The following is a 26,822-nucleotide window of genomic DNA, read 5'->3' on the forward strand; positions in this document are numbered from 1 at the left end:
CTAATACACAGTAAGATTGTCAAAATATTGGTATGAATACTCAAGCTGGGTAATAAACACTGGGGGGAGGGCTTGATATATGTTCTAATTTTTTTTAACTTTTTTTAAATTTCTTTTTAGCATGACAGAATTCATTGTTTTTGCACCACACCCAGTGCTCCTTGCAATACGTGCCCTCTTTAACACCCACGACCTGGCTCCCCCAACCTCCCACCCCCCGCCCCTTCAAAACCCTCACATTGTTTTTCAGAGTCTATAGTCTCTCATGGTTCACCTTCCCTTCCAATTTCTCTCAACTCCCTTCTCCTCTCCATCTCCCCTTGTCCTCCATGCTATTTGTTATGCTCCACAAATAAGTGAAACCATATGATACTTGACTCTCTGCTTGAGAGTGTCCTTTCTGATGGAGGCATAATACTCCATAGTGTATATGGACCACATCTTTCTTATCCATTCGTCCGTTGAAGGGCATCTTGGTTCTTTCCACAGTTTGGCAACCATGGCCATTGCTGCTATAAACATGGGGGTACAGATGGCCCTTCTTTTCACTACATCTGTATCTTTGGGGTAAATACCCAGGAGTGCAATTACAGGGTCCTAAGGAAGCTCTATTTTTAATTTCTTAAGAAATCTCCACACTGTTCTAATTTGCATATGTTTGAAATTTTTTAATATAAAACTTGAAGTGTACAAGTCAGTAGTTTTATGTCCATTCACAGAGTTTTAGAGCCATGGATATCATCTAATTTTAGAATACTTTCATCACTTTGAGAAGAAAATCTGTACACGTTAGCAGTCACTTCATATTCCCCTCTCAACTTCATCCTTCTCCCCATCCCTGGGAGTATTAATCCACTTTCTCTCTCTCTCTGGATTTGCCTATTTGGGGTATTTCATAAAATGGAATCATGTAATTTGTGGTCTTTTGTAACTGCCTTCTTTCATTTAAACAGTATTTCAAGGTTCACCCATGTTCGTTGCATGTTTCAGTACTTCAGTCCCTTTTATCGCCAAATAATATTACACTGTCTGCATGTACTGGGTTTTGTTCATTCACCAGCAATGCATGTATGGGTTATTTCTACTCTTTGACTATCACACAACCTTGTACAAGATTTCCTGTAAGTGTATGTGTTCCCAAGTGGTTCCACCAATTTACATTTCTGCCAGCAATGAATGAAGAAGGCTACAGTTTATCCACATTCCTTCCAACACTCATTATTTTGTGTGTGTGTGTGTGTTTAATTTTAGCCATCCTAGTGGGCCAGAAGTAATACCTTGTGGTATTGACTTACATTTCCCTAATGAGTGATGATGCTGAATCTCCCTCCATATGCTGATTGGCCGTTTGTATGTCTTCTTTGTAGAAATGTCCATCCAAGTCCTGTATCCATTTTTTTTTAATTGGGTTATTTGTCTTCTTGCTGTTGAGTTGTAAGAATTCTTTATATATTACAGATACAGATTCCTCATGAGACATACAATTTGCAAATATTTTCTTCGATTTGGTAGGTCACCTTTTCACTTTACTGATGGGTTCTTGAAACACAGAATTTGAATTTGAGTGCATCTGAACTTTCTTTTTTTTTATATTATTTTTTTGTTTGATTCTGCTTTTGGTGTCATATCTAAGAAACTATTCCTAAACCCAAAGTCATAAAGATTTACTCCTAAGTTTTCTTCTTAGAGTTTTATAGTTTTATCCCTCACATGTAGGCCTCTTATCCCTCTGGCTTAATTTTTATATGTAGTAAAGTAGGGGTTCAACTTTATTCATTTGCATATGGATATCAAGATGCCCTAGTGTCATTTGTTGAGGATGTTATTCTTTCGCCATTGAATTGTCTTGTTGAAAACCAACTGAATATTTGATTGAATTTACCAGTACATCCATTAGGGCCTGGACCCTTCTTTCCTAGAAGTTTTAAAACTACTAATTCAGTATCTTTATTTTTTATAGGTCTCTCCAGATTTTATATATATTCTTGAATGAGCTCCAGTAGTTTGTTTCTTTCTTGGATTTGCCCTTTGCATCTTTGTTCTCCAGTTTGTTGGCAAAATCTTATCTTCTTTTACAAATGAATTATCAGCATCTAAAATTCAGTCTCTTTGTTCAAGGTATTTCCTAAGCAAATACACATTATTTTTACTAAGCTAATTTTTTTCCCTAATAAATGCTATTCTCCTAAACATTATAATAATGTGACAAATAGTTTGGCAAACTGACAAAATATCCAGTTAATTTTTTTTTCATATCCAGTTAATTTTAAAAATAGCCATATATTATTAGTTTGTAGCTTTCTAATGATTGAGAGAAACAAGTTGCTTCTTGCTCCTCATTAATTTAGTACCTGCTAAGAGATGACAAAATCATAGAATGGTCCCAGATCCCACACCTTTGACTGTCAGGATGCATCTGGAATCATTGGATACTTTTGGGATTTCTGCCTTTTGGGAATTACAACTGGGATTCAGATACACAGTGCCTTTTATTTTTTCTCTGCCCAATTCCTTTCTGAATTATGAGAATATGGATAATACTGTGACCTCTCTAAAGGTCCCCATTGATGTAGAACAGGTTAAGGAATTTGGGCCACTACTCGAATGCACCACCATGTTACCCAATTTTGCTATTTCCTTCTACCTCTGCATTCTAATTGTGACCCACAACTCAGAGGAATATTAGAGTTCCTTAGTGTAAGAAACTGGCAGTCCATGATGGTGTGCTTACTCCTTTGGAGCTCTGATGATCTAGAATTTGGTCTGTAAGCACCTTGAGGTAGATACCATGCTGCATTCAATTGTGAAACAGAGTGCCTAGCATGGAGTAAGTGCTCATTTCTGATCTAAATTTAAACAAAATAGAAATCTCGTCTGCAGCTCCAAACCTGTCTCAACAAAGTTCAAATAAATATATGTTTGATTTCTCTTTCTACTTTCTTTTCCTTATCAAGATGGCACACATCCTCTTGTTCTTCTCTCTTATATTAAAATTGACTTTTTAGGTCAGTTTCTCCTATATTTATTTTGACATTGTAATAGAATTTTAGTCACTGTGTTAGAGACTGGGGCATTTCCATTTGAAGCATTTTCTAATAACATGAGATGAGAGAGTCCAGCCATAAAGAAAAAGATAAGTGGTACTTAGATTAAAATAAAACCAAAACAAAACAAATGAACAAAAAATGGCCTTTCTTGTGGATATATCTGTATTTTTCAGGCACACTTCAGTGGTGACTCGAGCACTTGGCCCATCTCTCAAATCACAGAAAAGGAGCTTCCTTTTCTATGAAATAAGACTGGCTAGGTGAAGCGTGCAACTGGGAATCCTATGGCATATTACTTGCTCTTTACAGCCCATGTTCCTTTCCAGGCATTTTCATATTTTCATCTCAATTTAGACTTGAATTTCACTCAAGAACCCTCCAAATATTCATGTATTTTATTCAGCAAATATGCATTAAGCCCAAATTTTATGCAGAGCAGTCAAGGAGATTCAGAATAGGTCCCTTCTCTGAAGGAGCTTACGTTTTATCTGAAGAGACAAATTTTCCACAGGTAATGCATAAGTAACGACGTAGTTAAAGTTGAGATAAATGCTGCAAAGGGAAGTACTGTAAAAGCTGCTCATACCCGCCACGATGTGCCCCTTTCCACCTGCTGAGCACACTTCCCTAAGGTGGGCTAGCTTCCCCCTGAGGCACTAATCTTTGTCCAGGGATTCCGTCTTAATCCTCACTTTCTGGTTCTGATTGGCACTGAGTTTATCACCTAATAAATACATTTTGAAAACACATTTTTAAAGATTGTGTTTTGTAGTGCTGACATTGCTGCTATGGTAACAGCTTCTTATTTTGCTGGTCCATCTCTTCCTCCTTCCTCCTTTCCATTGCCCAGACCATGTTTGTGTGCCATGGAACTTTCTATACTCTGAGAAAGATCATCTGTTTATTTTCTTTTTTAAAGAAACTCACATCCCTGGACTACTCTGATTCCAAGGCAACTAGATCTGGTAACATAAAGAATCCTTTCGTGCACTCTGACTTCCACGTTTTGAGAGGTGCCCAGACCAGTTATGAACTCATTAAAAATTTAAGATAGTGGGATGCCAACTTGAGTGAGTTCATTGTAAATAATAGGAAGAAACCTTCCCTAAAGAGGAATCTATAAGTAGGATAATGAAAGAGTCTAATTTTTATTAAAGAGAAGGGCATGGATTAATTGTGAATTCACTCTCTACTTCCGTGTTGTGTGACTACTAAAATCCCCAAAATGACTAAAGGACTTCAGTGAAGAAATTTCAAGGCCTTAAACAGAGAACATGATTAATGTAACTTACTGGATGGATAGAATACAGTGGAGATGCTATCTAATAGGCACTGTTATGTAGCTTTATTTTAAAAATCACTTCATAAAAAATAAAAAAAAATTAAATAAAAATCATTTCATCACTTTATATTCATTTTCTTTTTTTCCCTCAGTTGCTTTTATTTACAAGAAAAATCTCCCAGTTCTGAGACTGGAAATACTTTTTAAGCATAATACAATTCTCTTACAAAATATCCTTAGATTGGGGTTGGCATCAATGAAAGCAATGAAATAAAGATGTATCCTGGAGTTGACTGATCAACCACTTATCCCAACTATCCAATGATTAAAAAAAAAAAAAGTAACCTACACTGAATGCTTATTTTATTGGAATTTGACCGGTTTAAGTTGAAAATAACTGGAAAAAAATTGAATCCCCCGCCCTCACTGGTACGGGTATTTTTCAGTTATTCAAGTTCAAAACAAAATTGCAATTGGTCTATTATTTGAGCTCCCTTACTATATAATACATTCCTTTGTCAAATATTTGGTATTTTTATGTCCTCCACCAAATTATGGGATATTTAAATGTGGTACTGAAACTTAGTCATCTTTGATCTCTAGCTTAGCACAAAGCTTAGTCGATACAGGATAGAAGTTTGAATGACTAAATAAGCAAATATATATATATTTGCATATATATATGAAATCATATGAATATATGTATATATGCATATGTGTTATATATATGTGTGTGTGAAATCATATGTAGGTTGAAGGCTATAAGTTAATGTAAATAAATATAATTAATAATATTTTAGAATCAAAAGATCTGTAATATAATTGACCCTTTAATTTCAGCTCACTTGTTTTTGTATTTGGGGCTAATGCCTCATTGTCAGTCTCCATTTAAGCAACATAGTAGGATTTAATCTAGAATTATTTTAGTTTGGTTTTGCAGGCCTGCCTTGGTTCTTTAATGAGGATCTCTTTATCTCCTTCTTCCTCTCCTTCTCCCATATCCCATACATCTGGTAACTTTTTGGTCCTCATGGGTTTTTAAGGCCACTCTCCCATGTCCCGTCTGGATTTGTCCTCTGAGACATCTGCATCCCTACTCCCACAGGCCCATCATACGAGGATTGTGTGTTCTTACACACACTCACAAAGACCATTGATCAACTAGTCTGTCCTAACATAACAATGAGTGACGATAGAATAATGTGTTGCCTTAGACCTTTAAAAACAACTGGAATCTGAGACCCTATTTTCATATTAAGTGGAGTTTGGCTTAGTGGCAGCAATTCCAAGCTATCCGAGAGTCCACAGATTCAAGTGTTCTATCCCAGGGGTGCCTTTATGTAGCACAATGAAGTATCTTCTGATTTATAATTAAGTCTTGCTTGAATGTTTTAATATGCACTACAGAGATGCTGCCGCTCGCACCTATGGAATAAAATACTCACTTTAGTAACACAGCACAGGACACCTGATTACAGTGTGTTTCCCTGGAATATAGCATTAGAGTAAGCCACATTTCTGAGGTCATAAAGAACTCTGGGAAATCTCAGGTTATCTATCTAGCTACTGCAGCAGTAGAATACAATTGTTAAGCTACACTTAACGAATTTATTCATTATCGTGATCTTTGGATATTCATGCATGTTCTACTCTTAATATCCAAATAACACTGAACAATGATAGCTAACCTATAGCGGAAAGCCTTCAGATACCTCTCCGACCACTTCAGCTGGAGATCTGACTACAACAACACAGTTGGTTGAATTTCCCTATACATGAAGAAGCAATTTCCCAAGGCCTAGTTTTAAAAAACCAGCAACCCAAGTATTTGGTATTGCCCTGGACTCCCCATCCAGCTTCTTCTAAAGGGTTACTCTGCAGATGCTGATACCATCCAGCTGCCTTTCCAATATATGCCTGGGCAGTGGACAAACTTTAGAAGAAATTACAGAAATTCTATGATTCAGGGTACACTAAATTTGGGAAGAGAAATTTGACCTAACCATTCAAATATTTTAGATGTTATGAATATAATGTGTTTAGTAGATCTGACCCCTTTGAAGGTTAAATGGATATCATAATTATCATTTCTGTTATGGTAATTTTACATGTACTTCATTATTTTAGTTCTTTTAAAATTCTTGGTTATAATAAGATTCTCAGCATTCCTGTACAAATAACAATTTTAGTAAGCATTAGGTACTAGCATTAAGTCTCAGAGAAGTGAAGATATACTAACTTCTGTATTTTCTAAATGATACCACTTCGTAGGTAGGCTACAGATTTCCATTGCAGATGCTTTTGATGAAATATGTCAGACTTTCTTTAACCTGAAATAGAAATAGTTCTTAAGGTAAAAGACAGTAATGGCACTGTGTGTGTGTGTGTGTGTGTGTATGTTTCCAAAAGCTTTCTGGCATCCAGTAACAATAGTGGATTGTGACTATTTCTAATTTCTGGAAAGACATGTTGGGTTTCCATGAAGGAGATGTGATACTCAATTACTAGGCTGGAAGACACATTTAGTTTATAATTTGAAAAAAAAAATATTTCCCTTTTTGGGAGTTAAAATTTTTAAATTATAATATAAAGCATCGTGCATGCTCTTCTAATGATGGAGATTTTGTTCAAGATTCTAATGGTATGTTTTAATGCAAAGAAAAAATAACTACCATTGCACAGTGTTTGAAAGGCAGAAAAGCATTTTTATTTTGTTTCTGTTGTTGTTTTAGCCTCACAACCCACTCGCCAAGTAGAGAAAGCTGATATCAATTCTCATATTATACCTGGAGAGATCTAAGCCCTGTAGAATTTGAACGACTTGCCGAAGGGCACAACATAGTACATAAAGTAACGAGTCTTGAACTCAGATACTTTAATTCTGTAGACTGCATTTTTCTATTACATGGGGTCTTGGAAATCACTTGGATCACTAGATTCTAATGAACATTTCAGATAGCGGCCATTGTTCTGCATCTTCATGTGATGCAGACAAACTTCTGTTTCCATCAGCCTTGATAGCTGGGGAAGAATCCTAGGGGAAACAGAGTTGCCAGGAAGTTTCAGGCAGAAAAACAAAAGGCAATACCCTGGGCATTAAGATACATGCACTTGCAATAGGCAGCAGCAGACCATGGGTGAGGAGGAATATTTGGTAAAGAAATATAAAAATTTGTGTTCTAATAAACAGAACTTAAATGCAATGCTGCCCTGGCTCTATAAAACATCATTGTTACCAAGCTCATACTGATCCTCTCAACTGAAAAAGACTGGAAAATCAAAGGATTTCCTTAACAGACAAAGTTTCCAGGAGGATTGAAAATAATGCATAACTATTTCTTTGTACGTGTACCTGTGGGTTCTCGTGCAGGAGATGGCTGGGAGGTTGACTGAGAGGCAAGGGGGAGAGGGAAGTGGGCTGGTCAAAAAGGGCTTCATGAGCCATGTCAGGAAATGGGGAGCACCGACTGTCCTGTGAGTGGGGTGGGGCCACTGGGGGTTTTCAGGGGAGTCGGTCACCTTCTCACTTTTGTTTAAAACATCCCTCCGGCAGGTGTGTGGAGAAAACATTTGAGGGAGCCAAGTTGGATAGCAAGACACTCATTAATGAGTCACTGTGATCGTCCAGAAGAGAATACAGGGTCTCAAAATAAGTCTGGGGCTTTGGGTCTAGAGAGGAGGATGCAAATTCAGCAAATGGGGAGGGGACAAGACTTGGTGAAGATGAAGTTGTTTGTGAGCTGGAAAACCTGCCTTACAGTATTCCTACTCATTCCTGAATGCCACGTCTTCTCTTCCAGCAGACCTCCAGTCCTTGTGATCTTGGGCTCGCATTCACATTCCCTTGAACCTTCTATTGGACCTTGTTCTAGGGGTGTCCTGCTGTCAGGGGTTACGGTGCATGCCTGGATCCAACTGCCTTGCCGAATGAGTTCAGTACTAAGTTTGGGGAATTCCCCGTTAGCTTTTCTACCCTCTTCATGGTCACCAGGACACGAGCAGTCAGAGCTTACGATTCCCAATCTGCCAGCCTCGGATTTCAAGGGAAGGTCGAATCACATCTGTGTTGTGATTTTGTGTGAAGACTGGGCATCAAGGAGGGTCTGGTTATGAGTCCATCAAGTCAGATCTTTCTCTGATCTTTTTCCAAGTCTTAATTTGGAAACTTACATAATAATAGTATTCTTTTCCTATGTTTCCTGGTTATAATGCCCTATCTTATTCCCACAGGGAAAGCAGAAATCTTTTTGTAAGTTTATGGGCTTTTAGGCACGAAATTTATTTCGGATTCATTATTTGTCATTGCCAAGATGAATGCCCAGGACAGCTCACCTATGCTTAGTCATTTTGAGGTAGAAGGCAAAGACTGTGCCAAGTGGTCCAGAGGAGTGGCTTTGTTTTAAAACTTGGAAAATTTTGACACTAAGTTCCAATTACAGCATTACTGTTTTTCTTGGCCTTGGTGAAAGTGATGACAGATGTGATCTGAATTAGCTAAAATTAAGTAACATGGTTTTGAGAAAATATTTTCTTAAACCAGAGTGTAATTTTGGGTGAGAAACATCCTGTGCATTTCCCTTTGCCTTTAGTTTCCTGAATAATGTCACAGTTACTTCTATGAAGGAGTTTCTTAATGTGGCATGTATCAAAATCAAGTATGAACATACTTAGATGGTGAACTAGTTTCAAGAAACATCATCAGTAATTCTAAGCCATGGAGTACATTCAGAAAAACTGTGCACCTGTACTGAAATCGTGAGGTTTACACCTGGGAGAAACAAGAGAACACTGAATATCAGAAGACAAGAACCCTTGATCTGTTGACTGATACCACTTTTTTTTTTAATGGAGCTGATTTGAGGTGTTAACATAAAAAAAAAGGAATCTGATATAGATTCAAATTATTATAAACAGAGACAGTCTTGTGGATAAATACTTTAAAACAAACTCTGTTTTCCTTATCATAAATTATATTGGATTTTTCGTTTTTGTTAAAAATTGGGAATTCAGGGGAGTGTTCTCGGTAAATGGGAAGTAGGGTGCCATTTTGAAGGAATGTTGAGCTAATAACCACAGCTCACTGACAAGATGCCCGGACCAGGTATGTCTGCACTACATTTCACGTGCACTAAATTTGTTTCATCAGTACAATGAGAAGAACATCTTGGCAGCTGTGATATAGCAAACCCACCTGGGCAGTCGAAATCCTGTAGGGTGTCCTGAGTTGGAATTCTTGTGTGCTGGGAATGAAGGCAGATGAGGGGTTTCACAGCAAGTGGGACTAGGTTTGCTTTCAGAGAAATGTAGTAGGTTCATGTCCGTGCCAGAGGAAGAGCCAAGCCATGGTAACATCTCCAACCTAAGAACCAGACTGCATGTGGGTCCAGCAGGGAAGGGACACTGACGTTTTCAGCACAGCTGTGTCCAGAGGAAACAATTACTATGGTGGTCGCTGGGGTTGTAGAATACCAATTAACTGGATCCTTTCTTCCTTTAGCTTTTGAGCCAATAGGGAAAGGCGTGTTGAATCAACAGACATCCCTACACACCATCCCTGACACAGCTAGCCTGGGGGTGCAGTGGGAATGCTGCCCACTCTTTTCCCACGGGGCAGGATTGCACACCTCGTCACAGAAACAGCACGCGGGCGATTGCATGGCTGAGTGGGGCCTGGAGAGGAAGGTGGGGATCCTGTTCTCTGAGCAAAGGCAGGGCTGTGGGGAGATATCAGCATTCCCCTGCAAGTGCTGTTTCAAAAAATAAGACTTAGAATGATTTATGACCAAAATTTGATTTGTTCTCCAACAGTGATGTTTCACGTTTCACGTGAAGAGAGAAGTACACACAGAGAGCAAAGAGACTTAGTCATGTTTGTTTTATTAAGTCAAAACACTAAGCTTTATAAAGGGGGGGGGTGATGAAATAAGAATGGGGAGGATGATTCTTACAGAGAAGTGTCTGAAAACATAAAACACGTTCGGTGGGAACCTCAGCCAGTTTGAATTAATCATGAAAAAGTTCAGAGAACTAAAAATTCGCTTGTTTTAATTTAGAATTAAAAATTTTTCTCTCCTCTTTCACTGGGCCACAAATGAATGGCTGGAGTATTGTGTTTGTTTGTTTGTTTGTTTGTTTGTTGTGGTGACTGGACCCTGATAACTGAGTCAGGGATGAAAGGGAGAAGGAAGGAAAGGGGATGCTAGAAGTATCTTGAAGTGAGAAGGCTCCAAGGAGAATGTAGGGACTGGAACAAACTGTAAATGCATGTTAAACTGGGCCCTGCTTAAAAAATGTCTTTGCCAGGGGTGCCTGAGTGGCTCAGTCATTAGGCATCTGCCTTTGGCTGAGGTCACGATCCCAGGGTCCTGGGATGGAGCCCCACATTGGGCTCCTTGCTCAGCGGGAGGCCTCCTTATCCCTCTCCCACTCCCCCTGCTTATGTTCCCTCTCTCACTCTCTCTTTCTCTGTCAAATAAATAAATAAAATATTTAAGGAAAAAAAGTCTTTGCCAACATAGGTATCCAAGGACAAATGAGACTTTTCTTTTGGCCGAGAACCATTTTTGGTTCCTTGGGTTTGTTGGGTGTGATTACTGCTGTTGAGAAGAAGGCTTCACTCTCCGTAGCTCTACAGACCCCGGGTCATTGTAGGGACAGAACAGAAACCCCTGTTAAGATACTGCTGCTCCCGAGGGAAATGCCTCGTCATGGGACCAAAGTGCCTCATAAATATACAGTAGGGCTGATGTGGTTAAGATAGGACTAGAAACGCGCTCATTACATGTGTGTCTAACGCCTGACAAGGGAGGACTATCCAAGTTCACTGCTCTTCACGACCTTGACAAGTGATTTTCCTCGTGGTGTCAAAGTCCTATAAGCACAGATCACCTATATTACTGAGCAGTGTGTAGCCTTGTGGGCTGGCCAGGACATCCCCCTTATTGATACCTCTTCATGGACCGTTAATTACACTGAAGCAACAGAAACATTAACTAAGTTGTGACCCCATCATAGTTTTAATCGCGTCCTGCCTATTTCTGCCTTTCCCTTCCTAGAAAAGAGGTGGCTGGTGGAGTCCAGCCTCAGGGGTAGATTTACAGTAGTTTATAGCAAAATATGCTGTGTTATTCGTGGAGTTTTATTTTGAGAACTAAATAATGTTGATACGATGATGACGGTATCTGGGCACTCACTAGAAATCTAATAAATGTCTTATCTCATGTAATAAGCATAGTCCAGTTCCAGTCATAATTATCAAGATATAAAGCCAGCTGAGATAACTGTGAAGTTTTACATGGTAATAAATTGTTGTTATTCAAATAGATGTACGTGCCTGGAATGGAAATGAGAGCCACCATCTCAACAGTTAGACACAGATCATACTGTCTGAAGCCGCCTCTGATCTGAGCTGCGGCAAATTTCCCTCCGTGCAGCAGCAAGATTATTCTTAGTAAAGAGAGCTTGAACAGATGAAGATAATCATATGGTTCTCCTAAATTAAATCTGTTAAGAGTGCATAAAAGTGAATCACTCTATCTGTAAGTCTTTATTTGTCTCCATTGTTTAAATTATATGAAATAGGACAAAAAAATCACCGCCGTCTGAATCCTGCTATCACTCTGATGTGCCTACAGCGAAGCTGTCAACACTTAGTAATGTAATTGAAGGCATCTTAGCGGTTTAGGAAGAGTTTGGGAACTGGAAATTGTGAAGAAATAAGCACATTGTTTGACATTGAATGCATTTAGCATGATGGCACCTTACATGAAGGGACTGTCAATAATGACAGTGATTGACTGTGTCAGAACTCAGCAGAGCTGTAATGCAGTGGACCAAGAGTTGTTTCCCTTATAACAAGGCACTTTCTTTAAAGGGATGTGATGTTGTTTCTTGTAATAATTTTCTCAGAGGGGAAAAGTATGTTATGGAGTATTTGATTTTGAAATGCTTGCTTTTTGTGATAGGAAATACATTTTAGTGTTGTGTGCCACCTCCTGCCAGATCATGTTGTATGAGCTATGGAGATACCCCAGCTCTTGGGGAAAATTTCCAAGGCCAGATGAGACGTGCTGTTGAAACAGCTGTTTGAGCTGAGTTGGCAGCATGAGGTCATCGATACGAGCAGAGACACTTGCTCTGGTTAATTGCTGACGTGAGCAGCAGCTGCATCGTATAGATCAAGAATCTCTTCTACTGGAAGTAAAGTGGGGTTGGCATATGAGCCCACCACTTTCTACAGTCAGACAGTGTAGGAATACACAAAGCTCTATTCTCTATGGCCTGTGATTTTTTTGTAAAGTTCATTCATTATCTCTTTTGACCCTGAGACTTTATTACCCCTTAATTTACAGATAAGAAAGTGAGGCATAAAGATGTTAAATTGCTTAGCCTACTCTCTAGTGAAATTATGTCTATAACTTAGGTCTTTTGAGTCTTTGTCTTTTGGGGTGCTCTTTCCATGATCATGTTTTTCTTATACTAAGGCTATTTAGCAGCACCTCCTAATATTTATTGAATATTAACTATGTGTATAGTGTTATGTGAAGTACTTTATCTCATTTAACCATAAACCCTCTGATGTAGCATTGAAAAATTATTTTCCCCACGTAACGTGCAAGAAAGCTGATGTTCTGATTCAGTGACCTATCCATCATTATGTGGCTGGTCATGGCAAAGGGATTTGAAATCCAGTCAGTCTGATTCAAAAGTACTAAGACATCATTTATTATCTGGACATTCCCATCCCTTTGAATCAGGACCTTGAATACCGTTACATTTTATCATATATTTTAATTGAATCATATTATCAAGTATTGGTAGTAATGTTAGATTAAGATATTTAGGATGAAAGGGGAACCCTCTTCCACTGTTGGTGGGAATGCAAGTTGGTGCAGCCTCTTTGGAGAACAGTGTGGAGATTCCTCAAGAAATTAAAAATAGAGCTTCCCTAGGACCCTGCAATTGCACTACTGGGTATTTACCCCAAAGATACAGATGGAGTGAAAAGAAGGGCCATCTGTACCCCAATGTTTATAGCAGCAATGGCCATGGTTGCCAAACTGTGGAAAGAACCAAGATGCCCTTCAATGGACGAATGGATAGGAAAGATGTGGTCCATATACACTATGGAGTATTATGCCTCCATCAGAAAGGATGAATGCCCAACTTTTGTAGCAACATGGACGGGACTGGAAGAGATTATGCTGAGTGAAATAAGTCAAGCAGAGAGAGTCAGTTATCATATGGCTTCACTTATTTGTGGAGCATAACAAATAGCATGGAGGACATGGGGAGTTAGAGAGGAGAAGGGAGTTGGGGGAAATTGGAAGGGGAGGTGAACCATGAGAGACTATGGAATCTGAAAAACAATGTGAGGGCTTTGAAGGGGTGGGGAGGTCGGGGTACCAGGTGGTGGGTATTATAGAAAGCATGGATTGCATGGAGCGCTGGGTGTGGTGCAAAAAAAAAATGAATACTGATATGCTCAAAATAAATAAATGAAAAAAAGATATTTAGGATGTTGCACAGAAGTAATGAACTATTTATGAATCAATTATCTATATCATCTTCTTGAAAATATATATTCCAGAAACCAGTCCAGGGGTTGGGGATGTCTGGTGGTGTTTTCCAGACTCAGAGTCTTTCTTTCTCTCAGGGAACTTATCTTCTTCCTGTCTGATTCCTACTTTTCTCTCAGGTCTCATCTCAAATGATAGTCCTTCCAAAGGTCTAGGTCAAGGGTCCTTCAAAGAAACCATATGTTAATTACTTGTTTAATCACTTTTGTCCTCCTACCTGAAAAAGTCTTGTTCAATGTTTTAATCTCCAGTCTAGCAAGATACCTGTCACATGTTAGGTGCATAATTTATCAAATAAATTAATGACCACAATGACTTAAAATTAGTGTCGAATGGATGTAATTTAAGAAATAGATGAGCGCATGTGGTGGTAGTTACAGATTCTTAAAAATCCTGAAGAATGTCTTTAGTGATCAGAGAAAGGACATTAAATAATTGGAAGCCAATGACAGATTTCCACATGGGTGCAGATGCTATGCCCAGATGAAGAACAAGAGAGATCCAAATGGACTATCCGAGAACACTTGTAATTAGTGCTGTTTTGTTTCCTAAACCATATCCAATATGGCACATTACTGTTCCATAGTATTTAAAATATTTAAAGACTTTTAGTAGAGAATGTATCATCCAGGCATTTTGAATAAAAATGAAAAGAAATCTAACTGGGCTATATTGTCCGAGAGCAGAGCAAAGAGCTGGGCGTGGAGTGGAGCCAGCGCTAGCACGAGCCAGCTTCCTGAGGGTGCTGATGAGGAGCACAGGTGTAGGTTCTCATTCTGTGAACTGTCAAATCTAAATTTGACAAAGGGTGCCAAGCTAGCTGTGTCCTTCAAATACCAACCTCTTCCAGTGAATCCGAGCTCTGTGACTGCTTGATCTAAAAGAATATGGTGGAAATGCCATTGTGCCGTGCTCAGGCTAGGTCTGAAGAAACGGGAAGCTTCGGTCCCTTCTCTCTTAGTATTGTCACTCTTGGGAAGTACCTATTGTGCTGTAAGGAGATGCAAGCAGCCCCTGGAAGGGCCCTGGGTAAGAGGGACCACAGATGGGAGCTCATTGCACTGACAGCCATGCCAAGGAGCCATCTGGAGAGTGAGCCCTTCATCCCCTTGTTGACTTGTTCAGGCTGACTATACACAGAATGGAATGAAGCTGACCCACCAAGACCTACCCAGTCTTATGACTAAGCTTAGGTTAAAATTTTGGCCGTGTTTTTCCGACAAGAGCAAGGACTTTAGCTGTTCCATTTTATAAAATAGTGAGAGATCCGTGTTTCTATGGTTAACAAATCAGTGTGAAAAAATGGATAGCCTTTCATGAAAATGTAGTAGTCTTTAAGATATGCCCATGTAGCTAGGTATGAGAGCCAATTTCCTTACCAACAGTTCTGTGATTACCCCACACATGAACAAATAGTCAGCTTGGGTCTCAGAGCTCCCTAGGACATAGAATTAACAGATTTTCATTGGGAATCAAGGTTGTTTTGTTTGTGGGAGAGTGCTCTGTAAACAACCCAGTTTTGTAGTAATAAAAGAAGATTTTCTAATAAACAGAACTTGAATGCAATGCTATCCTGGCTTTGCCACTACTTGTATAATCCATTATTCCCCTGCTGATGGGCTGGAATTCACTAAATCACTCCCCTCCCCTTCTACTTCCCTTTACCCCTTATAAAATAGTTGCAAAAAAGAGTTGATTATCATTGATATCCAAATCAGGGATAAAAATATTTATAAGGACTGGACATGGGGTCTTCTTGAGGTCTTTTATTTTCTTTAAGTTCTAATTCACCTCATATTAAGTCTCTTTTTGCTTTAAAAAAATTTGTGGAAACAATTGGGCTAATATGTGAACAGTGAGTCTCTCCATGTAGTCTGTAGTGGTCTGTTTTTTCTATGGAAGCAGCTTGCATTCAGGATTTGGAATTAGATATTCAGAGGCAAAAGTGTGTAAGATGTTTATGCTCTAAAAAATCCTAGGAAATAAATTCAAGTTGAAAAAGAGTATATACATGAAGTAAAGCACAAGTATATTCACATGATTTTTATGTACTAATCTCTTCAAATTTAACTTGGCCAGAATACATAGAAACTTTCTGGTCACATTCAGTATTTATTTTGTGATATCTCCTAGGCCCTAATATTACATTCTCTACTTAAAATTTAAAAGAATGACTCCAGGGAAGTCTTCAAATATTCACATATTTCAACTGGAAGGTCTGTTTATGTTTTAAAAAAATAGCCTGAGAACTTGGCAACCAGAGTCACGTATTGGATTTTCATTTCCCAGATTTTAATGTCATGAAAGGTCTTTCTTCTCTGCCGATATGGATAAACACGAAGGTGACCCCCCAGTCTTGGTGTCCATTGCTCTCGTGAAATCCCTAAATTTGAATGTGGGTGGTTCTGGTGATTTCCATCCAGCCCAGAAAAAATGGCAGAGGTGACAATATGTCTGCCACCCCCTTGATCAGGGTATACAAGAGTCCCCTTTACCACATAACAGAAGCGCGCATCAGCAGAGACCGGACCCGACCTCGCCCTGCTGGCATGAAGGAGGCAGCCAGATTGAGGAAACACACATGGGGAAGAACCATGGGAGCCTTCCAGTCAGCGGGCAGCACAAAGCTGACACCCTTAGAGTAGCAGCCACAGGGAAATTAATTCTGAAAACACCCCGAGAGAGCTTGGAAACTGATGTTTCTCCAGTCAAGCTCCCAGATGAGAGCACAGCCCTGCCAACACTTTGAATACAGCCTCGTGGGACTCTGAAGGAGCTGCTGGCTCACAGAAATTGTGAGATCGTAGACAGGGGTTGTTTTAAGCCACTGTGTGTGTGGTAATTTGTTACACAGGGATAGAAAACTAATAGAAGATACAATCTCGTACAGGGTTTCTGAGATGACAAATGAAACAATGTATATGGAAAGGGCTGTTAACAATAAAGACTTTAAAAGAGAAAAAAATTCTTACATGGATTCCAGAGAGACAGAGAATAAGCAAAAAGGCCTCAGAAATGAATATATATTCATGAAATTACTTTCTCCCCCTCTTCTGCTTCCTTCTACCCATAAAAAAATAGTTTCAAAGTAGAATTATTGATAATATGGTATCCACGGTCAAGAAGCATCTCTTTGGTTTCTGGGTGGGTTATCCTATCGCCCTGTCTTTGTGTGGCCTTTTTTTCTGTGACTGTCCATGTCATAGTCTGCTCTTATAAGGACATCAGCCATACGGGACTAGTACCCACCACAAGGACCTCATCTTGACTTATTTCCTCTTTAAAAACCCTATTTCCAAATACAGTTTCATTCTGTAGGGGATTAGGACCTTGACATATGAATTTTGAGGGGCTCACTTTGGCCCATAAACCCCTCCCAAATGTTCCTCATGCCCTTATGTAGCCCATTTTATGCTCTGCCCCCACCCCACAGCTACCACTGATGTGTCTGCATTTTATACAAGTGGGAACTTGTAGTATATTCTATTGCAGGTTTGGCTTCCTTCACTCACATTGTTTTGAGAATCATCCATGCTACATTCATAAATAATATGATACTATTTGTTATAAAATAGTATTCCTTTGGGTGGAAATATCACATTTTTGTTTATCTGTTCATATTTGGATAGATAATTTGGGTGGTCTCCGGTTGATGGCTCTTGTGAATAAGACTATTTGAGTGTTTGTATGCAAATCTTTATGTAGATGCATGTTTTCATTTTTATCTTGGATAAATATCTAAAAATGAAATTGTCAAATCATTGATGGTTATATGCATAACTTTCTAAAAAAAAATGCCTAAAGGTTTCCAGAGGGGCTGTGTCATTTTGTATTTGCATCAGGAGGGTATGTGTATACCAGTTGTTTTACGAATCACCAATATTTAGTATGGGCATATTTTTTTGGTACTATGTATATGAATCGGTTGCTTAGTTCCTTTGTAACTGGCTTTTGTAGCTATTCCATAAAATCTACAGGATAAAGGTTCCTTCCCTCTTTTCCGTAACTGTATTATCAGGTTTTAAGAAATGTTCAATAAGTATTTGTTGTGTGGATGAATATTTTGGTTAAGAGAATTTTTTCTTGATTATTTCCCCTGCTCACTATTTAGTGACTGCCTTGTTGAGCCTCAGCTATAATCTGAGCACTGTCCTTAGCTTTATGAGAAACATAGGGTCTTTAAATCCAATGAGGGAAGGTGCCAGGACAATGTCTACTTCACGGATGGAAATAGATGATTTAAAAGAGTTACGAGCCACCTGCTTTGGAAAGTGACATAATCCCGGAGGCGTCGCTCGGTAACGGGGAAATTTAGAAAAAATGGGAAATGCAAAATGCAGCGGGCTGAGTCAGGTGCTTTGGAACAGGCCAATTATTGCTTATCTGTCTACTAAATTTAAAGAGTCCCTCCTCAGGGACTTCTCTTTTGAGAAATAAGAAGTACTGCTTGCAACAGTTGCCATCTTTCATATGCCAGGCACTGGGCAAACATGAGGAGAGCCCAGTGAAGGAGGTATTTAACCCCTCATTCTTCAGAAGAGGTGGAGAAAGGTAGAATGAAACTTGCTCAGGAGCCTAGAGCTAATGATCGGTAGAATAGAGATTCAACAAAGTTCAGTCCCGTGAACTTTGAAGCTCCTTTTCTGTAACACTTAGTTGCGGACACAAAGGGAAAGAAAAGAAAGAGGCTCTGAGTGTAGCAGTTCTAAAGACAGTTTTGCTATCGTGATAGACTACAAGTATAATTTTCAAAATTATTTTAACCCATTAAGTTTAATTATATGACTTAAATGTTTGTACAGTCATTGACGAGGATACACTAAATTCAACACATTTGTAACTTGAAACAATTGGTAAAAGCATAGTTCGAGTAAAAGTACTATTCAAATAGCCCTTTTATTTAAAAAAAAAAAGATTTTACTTATTTGAGAGAGGGAGCACAGAAGTGGGGGGAGGAGCAGAGGGAGAGAGAAAAGCAGGCTCCCCACTGATGCAGGGAGCCCCTTGTGGGGCTCAATTCCAGGACCCTGGAATCATGGCCTGAGCTGAAGGCAGACTCTTAAGTGACTTAGCCACCCAGGTGTCCCTACAGTAACCCTTTTAAAAAACGGCAAATGCCAAGATTTTGTAGTAACATTTTGGAAAACAGAATTTGTACAAAACAAGGTTTTTTTAGATAGCAATGTATATGCCCACCTATGAAAAGTAGGTTATGGAATTATTTAGATGGTTCGGGGGAAAAATAAACCTCTTTTGCTACAACTGTTTGGATCTTGTCAGAGCAATGTTTGGATAAGAATTAGCCTTTTAAGTACCTTGATTTTCCACTTGATTGGATATACAAGACATAGCAAAAATGACTTGCAGATTAGTCCTACAATTTTTAAAAGTAAATTTTAAGACTCCTCTACTGCACAAATGTAGCCACTGTTTTCATGCCATCAAGTCATTTTCCTGAGCTTCTGATTTACATACACCATATAGATGTGCTTAAATAATGTTCTACTTTACGTTTTTCTTTTGCTGGTAATATTACCGGGAGAAATCCCCAAATGTCATCTCTAGTTGCAGCTTTCCACTCTTACTGATTCCAACAACTTGAGCCACTGCGTTCTAACAGCAGCTTGGATTCTACAGGCCAACGGCTCTCAGGTTTTAATTGAAGTAATTTCTCACTGGAGACCCAGAATACAGCTACTCTACAAACTGGTGACATTATATGGTGGCCAAAATGCTACCGTAATATTTTTTTAAAGGGCTTTTCAATATGAACTTGGAAGATATTTTCGACCATAGATCAGTCATTGGCACACTTTCTCCATGAAGGTACAGGTAGTAAGTATTTCAGGCTTCACGGGCCGCATCGTCTGTGTTCTGTTCTTGCAGTTCAAAAGCAGCATAGACAACAGGTAAGTGAGCAGCCGCGGCTGTGTTCCGCTCCTGCCCCTTTGTGGACACGGAAACCTGCATGTCGCTTACCCTTCGTACGCCATGAAGACTCTTCTTTTTGTGCCTTTGAATCATTTACAAATTTATAACCATTGTTGTAAATTGGCTTTTGCTGTTTAGAAACAAAGCCTAGGCCAGATTTGGTCAGCAGACCATAGTTTTCTCATCCCTTTTGTAGAAGCTCAAATAATTTATGTATTCTTTTGGTGGTATAGACAGTATTGGGCAAAAGAAGATTTTTTTTTAAAGATTTTATTTAAAAGATCTTTTAAGGGACGCCTGGGTGGCTCAGTTGGTTGGACGACTGCCTTCGGCTCAGGTCATGATCCCGGAGTCCCGGGATCGAGTCCCGCATCAGGCTCCCAGCTCCATGGGGAGTCTGCTTCTCCCTCTGACCTTCTCCTCGCTCATGCTCTCTCTCACTGTCTCTCTCTCAAATAAATAAATAAAATCTTTAAAAAAAAATAAAAAATAAAAGATCTTTTAAAAAGATTTTAAATAAAATAAAAGATTTTAAAGATTTTTTAAAAGATTTTATTTATTGGGGCACCTGGTGGCTCAGTGGGTTAAGCCTCTGCCTTCGGCTCGGGTCATGATTTCAGGGTCCTGGGATTGAGTCCCGAGTTGGGCTCTCTGCTCAGCAGGGAGCCTGCTTCCCCACCTCTCTCTGCCTGCCTCTCTGCCTGCTTGTGATCTCCCTCTCTCTGTCTTGTAAATAAAAAATGAAATCTTAAAAAAAAAAAGATTTTATCTATTTATTTGACAGAGAAAGACAGAAAGTACAAAGGGGAGGAGAGGCAGAGGGAGGGGGAGAGGGAGAAGAAGGCTCCCCACCAGATGCAGGACTCCATCCCAGGACCCTGAGCTCATGACCTGAGCTGAAGGTAGACTCTCTCCATACAAAGGCTATCAATTGCACGTGCTTTCACCAGGCATCTGTTAAAACGCAAGTATGTGGCAATGAACCAATTAACATTTTATATTTTCTAAGACTAGAAAGGAGCAATGTTAAATCTGCTTTCTAATGGCATAAATTCACTGGAACATTTGTTTCAATTTTCAGGATGGGCATCACAGTAACATTCAATACCCGTACTATGAGTACTGTGGATAAACTAACTCATTTACTTCATTATGTTGGACTCCTGTATTCATTGGAATTCTGTTCAGTTTTATTACTTAGACTATCTGGTTATGGTTTGAGATCAAAGAGGCCGATCATGACTGAGTTTTCTATAATTTCCTTGTACAAAACAAGGATAGATCAGATTAAGTAGTATTTCATGTGACAACTATAGGAATTGTTACATAAATGCTTTTGCTGCTTTTTGGACTGAAAAACTCAGGCAGGAAAAATAAATATCTGTGATATGCATAGAGTGTCTCGATTCATCCTAGACTTTGAGGCCGGGAATCCTACTCTGTGCAGACATGCAAACAGGGCTCAGGTTGTGTGTGGGATGATCAGGGGCCCCTTCCCCAGAGGGGGCTGGTGTTGGGTTTCTCTCTCACCATGGCATGTGGTCTAAGGAGGTCGGTGCTTCCTGAACAAGCCTCAGAAGGAATGTTCCATATCGATGGAGCAAGGAAGCAACATCTTCGTGTTTAGTTAGTGGTTATCCCCGACGAAATGGATTTCCTTTGCCACCAGGGACTCTCCTGAGCCTCAGGCGTGCTGCACCCAGCAGCCACGGCGTGTCCTGCCTGAGACCAGACCACTAGGTTCTAAGGACGGGAGGCTGGTGTCCCGGATGCGAGAGGCCCAAGAAGCTGCTCCTGTTAGAAGTGGGCAGTGGTTTTGGAGAGTTAAGAAGGAAAGGCCACGGGCCCCTCACGATTATTTCCTGGTACTCTGCCTCACTTCAGAAGGACTTGACAAGTTTCCAAGAATACATTGGGGCTAAAAACCAGAAAAACTACGTAGAATGAGGAAAGAGGGCAAGGGAAAATAAATTGAGGAACGTGATAGGAAAGTAAGGGTAGTAGTAGTAAACCAAGAATTTATTATAAGCTATGTACACTTTCCAGAGCTAGGCCGCAGATTTGACTCTAACGTTTCCCGAGTTGTCTAAAAATGAAAAAAACTAGATTCCTAATACCAAGAACCGTAACCCGCACAATGGGTCCTTGGCCCAGGGTTGAAACAAGATGTGGGAAGCGGCCCTCTAGCCACACTTGTCCTTGAGTCTCTCCTGCTAAGTTTGGAAAGCAAGATAAATGTCACTGAGTTCTCGGTGGCCGTCCTTTATGTCACTTTTACTTCACTGCATGTGTCATTTTGATCAAACGGATATATGCCTATGTTTAAAATCAAACATGCAGATTGCTTTATAATAAAAAAATAACATCTTATGGGGGCAAGATGTCTATCCCCCCTTCCCTTCTCTCTCAACTCTACCCTTGCCATCCAGTTCTTAACATTTATGACTTTACTATTCCGTTGCCCAAGCAGCATGACGTGTGTATTTGGTTCCACAATCCTCTGTCCATTTTCTTTTCTTTCTTTTTTTTTTTTTTAAAGATTTTATTTTATTTGACAGAGAGAGACACAGTGAGAGGGAACACAAGCAGGGAGAGTGGTGGAGGGAGAGGCAGGCCGACCAGGGGCTCCATCCCAGGACCCTGGGATCATGACCTGAGCCGAAGGCAGAGGCTTAATGACTGAGCCACCCAGAGGTCCCCTCCCATTTTCAATAGTAGAATTGTAAGGTCAAAAATCAAGTGGATGTTTACATTGCTATGGCTACGGTGGATTGAAATGCATGCACTATGCTTAGAGGCGCAAAGGAAATGAACTTTCTTATTCCCCGTAACTGATGTGCTCTTAATCATGAACCTCGACCCTTCCGTGGAGCTGTGAGAACATGCCCTTGATGATGCATCAGTGTCACTGTGTCGTGGGTCCCCCACGTGGCGATTCTCCAGGAAGGCTTCCGGGACTCCGTGGACGGCGCCACACACAGTACGGTTCATGCCCCCAACAGAGGGACAAGGCATGTGGCGCGATGTCGGGAGGAGACCACAGGCACGTTTCCAAGAGCCCTCTCCCAGCAGAGCCACACAGGACAAGCTCATTCCCTCGGCACCCGGGCTTTACTGGGGGCCGGTCAGTGTGTACCCCTGCCTAGCACGGGTCACAGTTCCAGACTCCCAGGTGGTAGGGAGGTGTTCAGCACACACCAGCTTGTCTTCAAGACTTTTGTGATGCTGTCAACCCTCTGTGTCCAGAAGTGAGTGTGAACAATCCCCACACCCAGCTTCCCGGGCCCAGGGCCCAGGGCCACCCCAGAAGCAGCCTCCCCTAAGGACAGCAGTCTCGGGCTGCAGATGCTCTCTCATGCGGGTTACATTCCTCTGGTTGAAGCAGTGGCTTTTGGTTCAATGATCTGCTAATTCAGAAGGTAGCACCTCTTGAGATAGACACTCAATTCCCAGATTCCCTCGGCTTTTGCCTGTTTTTCTCCAAAACTGTGTGTATGCGCACATCTGGGTGTGTGTATCTGGTGCCTCTGTGTGCGGTAAGCGTGTGGTGGGAGGGGTGTATGTGCTGTGATAACGTGTGTGTGCACAGGCAGGTGTGTATGGTAAGGTGCGTGTCGTGTGTGGTGTGCCTGTGTGTGGGAGTGTGTGCAGGTGTGTGTTTGGTGCACCTGTGTGTGTGCGTGTGCTGGGGCCGGGGAATGTCTTACATGGGAATGTCTTATGTGTTTGGGTCAATGCACCAAAGATCATCTTTGTGTGCTTGTTGAAGATAATTTTGATCCACCAGATCCCCCAAAAGGATCTAGAGGACCCCCAGGTTCTGTAGATTATATTGTTGGACTACAAACTACTTTCATTATCATTTTATAATATCAGTGGATTTTGGAAATTGTGCTAGGGAGCACACTCATGTTACATTTCGTGGACCAAGTATTGTTGTTTTTTCTTAAAGGGTCCATCTTGCTGGGATGATGTCTTAATCCCAAACCGGATGATTGGAAAATGCCAGTCTGCACACTGCGCTGGGACTACAGCCGTAAGTACCTGCTCACACCCATTTTTTTTTTTTTCATTATGGCATCTTCAGTGTTTAGTAGGAAATTAGCACAGAGACAAGAATGCTAACTGATTTTTCTTCCATCTGATACCATAGCGCTGAAGTGTCATCAGATTCAGATACTTACATAGTCACCCCAAATTCTACCTTGTTAATTGCCACCTAGTGTCATTTTCCTAGTGGCTTAACCACTTTGGGTGACTGTGTAGAAACATGTCCCTTTAAACTCCTTAAATGTGATATTCATGGGTTATAAAGAACCACTTCGGAGCCTAGAAAAAGAAAGTAACAAAGATACAAGGTTAATCATTGTGCTGGTGCTGTGATATTTTGTATTTATATTCATCATCGTTTGATGAATTACTTTCTTTCTTTATCTCTTTCTACCTTTCCTTTGGTGACGTAGCGGGCTCTTAGAAAATCTGGTGAGGATGAGCCGCTGTACAACTGGACGGCCGTCTTCCGTCCCCTGCCGCCCCCTTCCTCTGCGAACGTCTGCTCTATGTTGATGCGTCACATGGAGCAGACATTTCTTAAAAGAGACCCTAAGTACTGAAATTATTTTTAGATCATTTTACATTCTGATCATGCCCATAATTTGAATACTGTTTTACTTTTTACATCAAAAATGCCTCGATCTGTCATGATCTGATTGTAGATATCTCCCGAGCTCTACATGGCGTCACGGCGCCAACCTGAATGTCAGTGTTGGTTCACAAACTGTCACAGCCGCCTGGCAGCGCGCGTCTTCTCTAAGAAACAGTCTGTCAGCAGCAACAGGTACAGTGTGAGCTAGAGCAATTAGGCGGCCTCCTCTCCCCAGTCCGCAGGGCGGTTGCCCGGTCCGGAGGGAGCTGTGAGCATCACTAACCAATCATTTTTCCATCGAACAGGGGTGAGGACCATGAGCAGGTTTTTATTAATGCAAATCCTGAAGAAAAATAATGACTTGCATGTCAGTCCCATATATCGAGGCATAACACAGTCTTGCAAGTTTGTGATGGAGATGAAAGGAAAGTGTGTATATTTATGGGGCAGAACTCATCAGTGTAATTACATACACGTGCACGCATACAGGTGCAGCGTGTATTTTTTTGTCGGGAATAATATCTCCTGATTACAATTACATGTGATGATTATATCTGCATCCAGCGATCCATTCACCCTTCTACACACACATATGGGGTCTCTATCATCTTTCCAGTAATGTGAGGTCCTTTGAACACCTGCTACAATTCCTGACAGTCTGACCACCTCTCCTGAACCTTGATATGAATTGGCAGGATTCACTCACAGCAGAATAGACGCTTTTGCATCTTTAAGGATTTAGCTGCAAATCAGTCAAAGGGGGAAACTGTGTTGAGTGGGACTGAGAATCGTTTCCTTTGCTCGTTGCATGTTCTACTGACCTTAGATATCGGTACATGGAATTCAGCATAAAATAAGTTATATTGCAGTTCGGTATCTGACAGCAGGGTGAGCTGATAGCCTTCAAAATCCTTTCAGCACCTCCTGTGTAAAAATACTGGATTAAATTACAAACATTTATTTTTTTTTTAATTTTTGTTGTGTTATATTAGTCACCATAAAATACATAATTAGTTTTTGATGCAGTGTTCCGTGGTTCATTGTTTATGTACAACGGTCAGGGCTCCGTGCAATCCATGCCCTCCTTGATACCCACCATCAGGCTCACCCATCTTCCTGCCCCCCTCCAAAACTCTCAGTTTGCTTCTCAGAGTCCACAGTCTCTCATGGTTCATCTCCCCCTCTGATTTCCCTCCCTCACTTTTCCTTCCTTCTCTTAGTGTCCTCTATGCTATTGCTTATGTTCCACAAATAAGTGAAACCATATGATAACTGACTTTCTCTGCTTGACTTATTTCACTCAGCATCATCTCTTCCAGTCCCAACCATGTTGATGCAAAAGTTAAGTATTCCTCCTTTCTGATGGCTGTGTAATATTCCATTGTATATATGGACCACAACTTCTTTATTCATTCATCTGTTGAAGGGCATCTCAGATCTTTCCACAGTTTGGCTATTGTGGCCATTGCGGCTATGAACACTGGGGTACACTTGGCCCTTCTTTTTACTATATCTGTATCTTTGGGGTAAATACCCAGTAGTGCAATTGCCGGGTCATAGGGAAGCTCTATTTTTAATTTCTTGAGGAATCTCCACACTGTTTTCCAGAGTGGCTGCACCAACTTGCATTCCTACCAACAGTGTAAGAGGGTTCCCCTTTCTCCACATCCTCTCTGACACACGTTGTTTCTTGTCTTGTTAATTTTGGCCATTCTGTCTGGTGTAAGGTCATATCTCAGTGTGGTTTTGATTTGAATCTCCCTGATGGCTAGTGATGATGAATATTTAAAACAATGGCTGTGCTGACAACAAAATAAGGACAAGTATATATACGTCAGAGCTAGGCAAAAGCTGGACCCCAGAGGGGAAACTGTGTCAGCTGAAATGAGCCACCGCCTTGACAGCAAGGATAGACCACTGGCCCCTGGAGCTACAGATGGGCCCGTGTCCATGGGAAGCTGCCACTGAGTGTGTGACTTCAAGGTGGCAGATGAAGCCACAGAATCCTGCATAGACCTAGTGCCCATGAAACATGATACCCTTGTGGGATCCGCTGGAGAGGAAGGCGCTCGCTTCCCGGAGAGTGGCCTGTGCTGCCTCCCGGCTCACTCTGATCCCCTGGTCAGTGTTCCTCACCCACGTGCCCTGCTCTTCTGGCTGCCCAAGGTCTCACAATGGACCAGATCTTGGGCAAATCCACCCTCCCCAAGAGGTAGGAACCCCCTACCCACCTTCCCAGACCACTCTAGGATTGCAGACATTGTCCCCAGCACAGGGTGAGGTCTGGACTCAGAATTAACTCTGAGTTGCAGACAAGAAGGTCTGTCCACAGAGCCCTT

General features: G+C 40.7%; 1 protein-coding gene across 2 annotated transcripts in view; it reads left to right on the top strand.

Moving 5' to 3' along the window:
* Positions 1 to 26,822, top strand: part of PRKN (parkin RBR E3 ubiquitin protein ligase) — a 1,310,068-nt gene that overhangs the window by 647,784 nt on the left and 635,462 nt on the right. For both annotated transcript variants that reach the window (XM_044242625.1, XM_044242633.1), the window contains exon 5: positions 23,791 to 23,874. In XM_044242625.1, coding sequence (XP_044098560.1) covers positions 23,791 to 23,874 — 84 coding nt within the window. The remainder of the gene's footprint in view (positions 1 to 23,790; positions 23,875 to 26,822) is intronic.

Source organism: Neovison vison, chromosome 1 (genome assembly GCF_020171115.1).
Source record: "Neovison vison isolate M4711 chromosome 1, ASM_NN_V1, whole genome shotgun sequence".
In the NCBI taxonomy this organism is placed as follows: Eukaryota; Metazoa; Chordata; class Mammalia; order Carnivora; family Mustelidae; genus Neogale; species Neogale vison.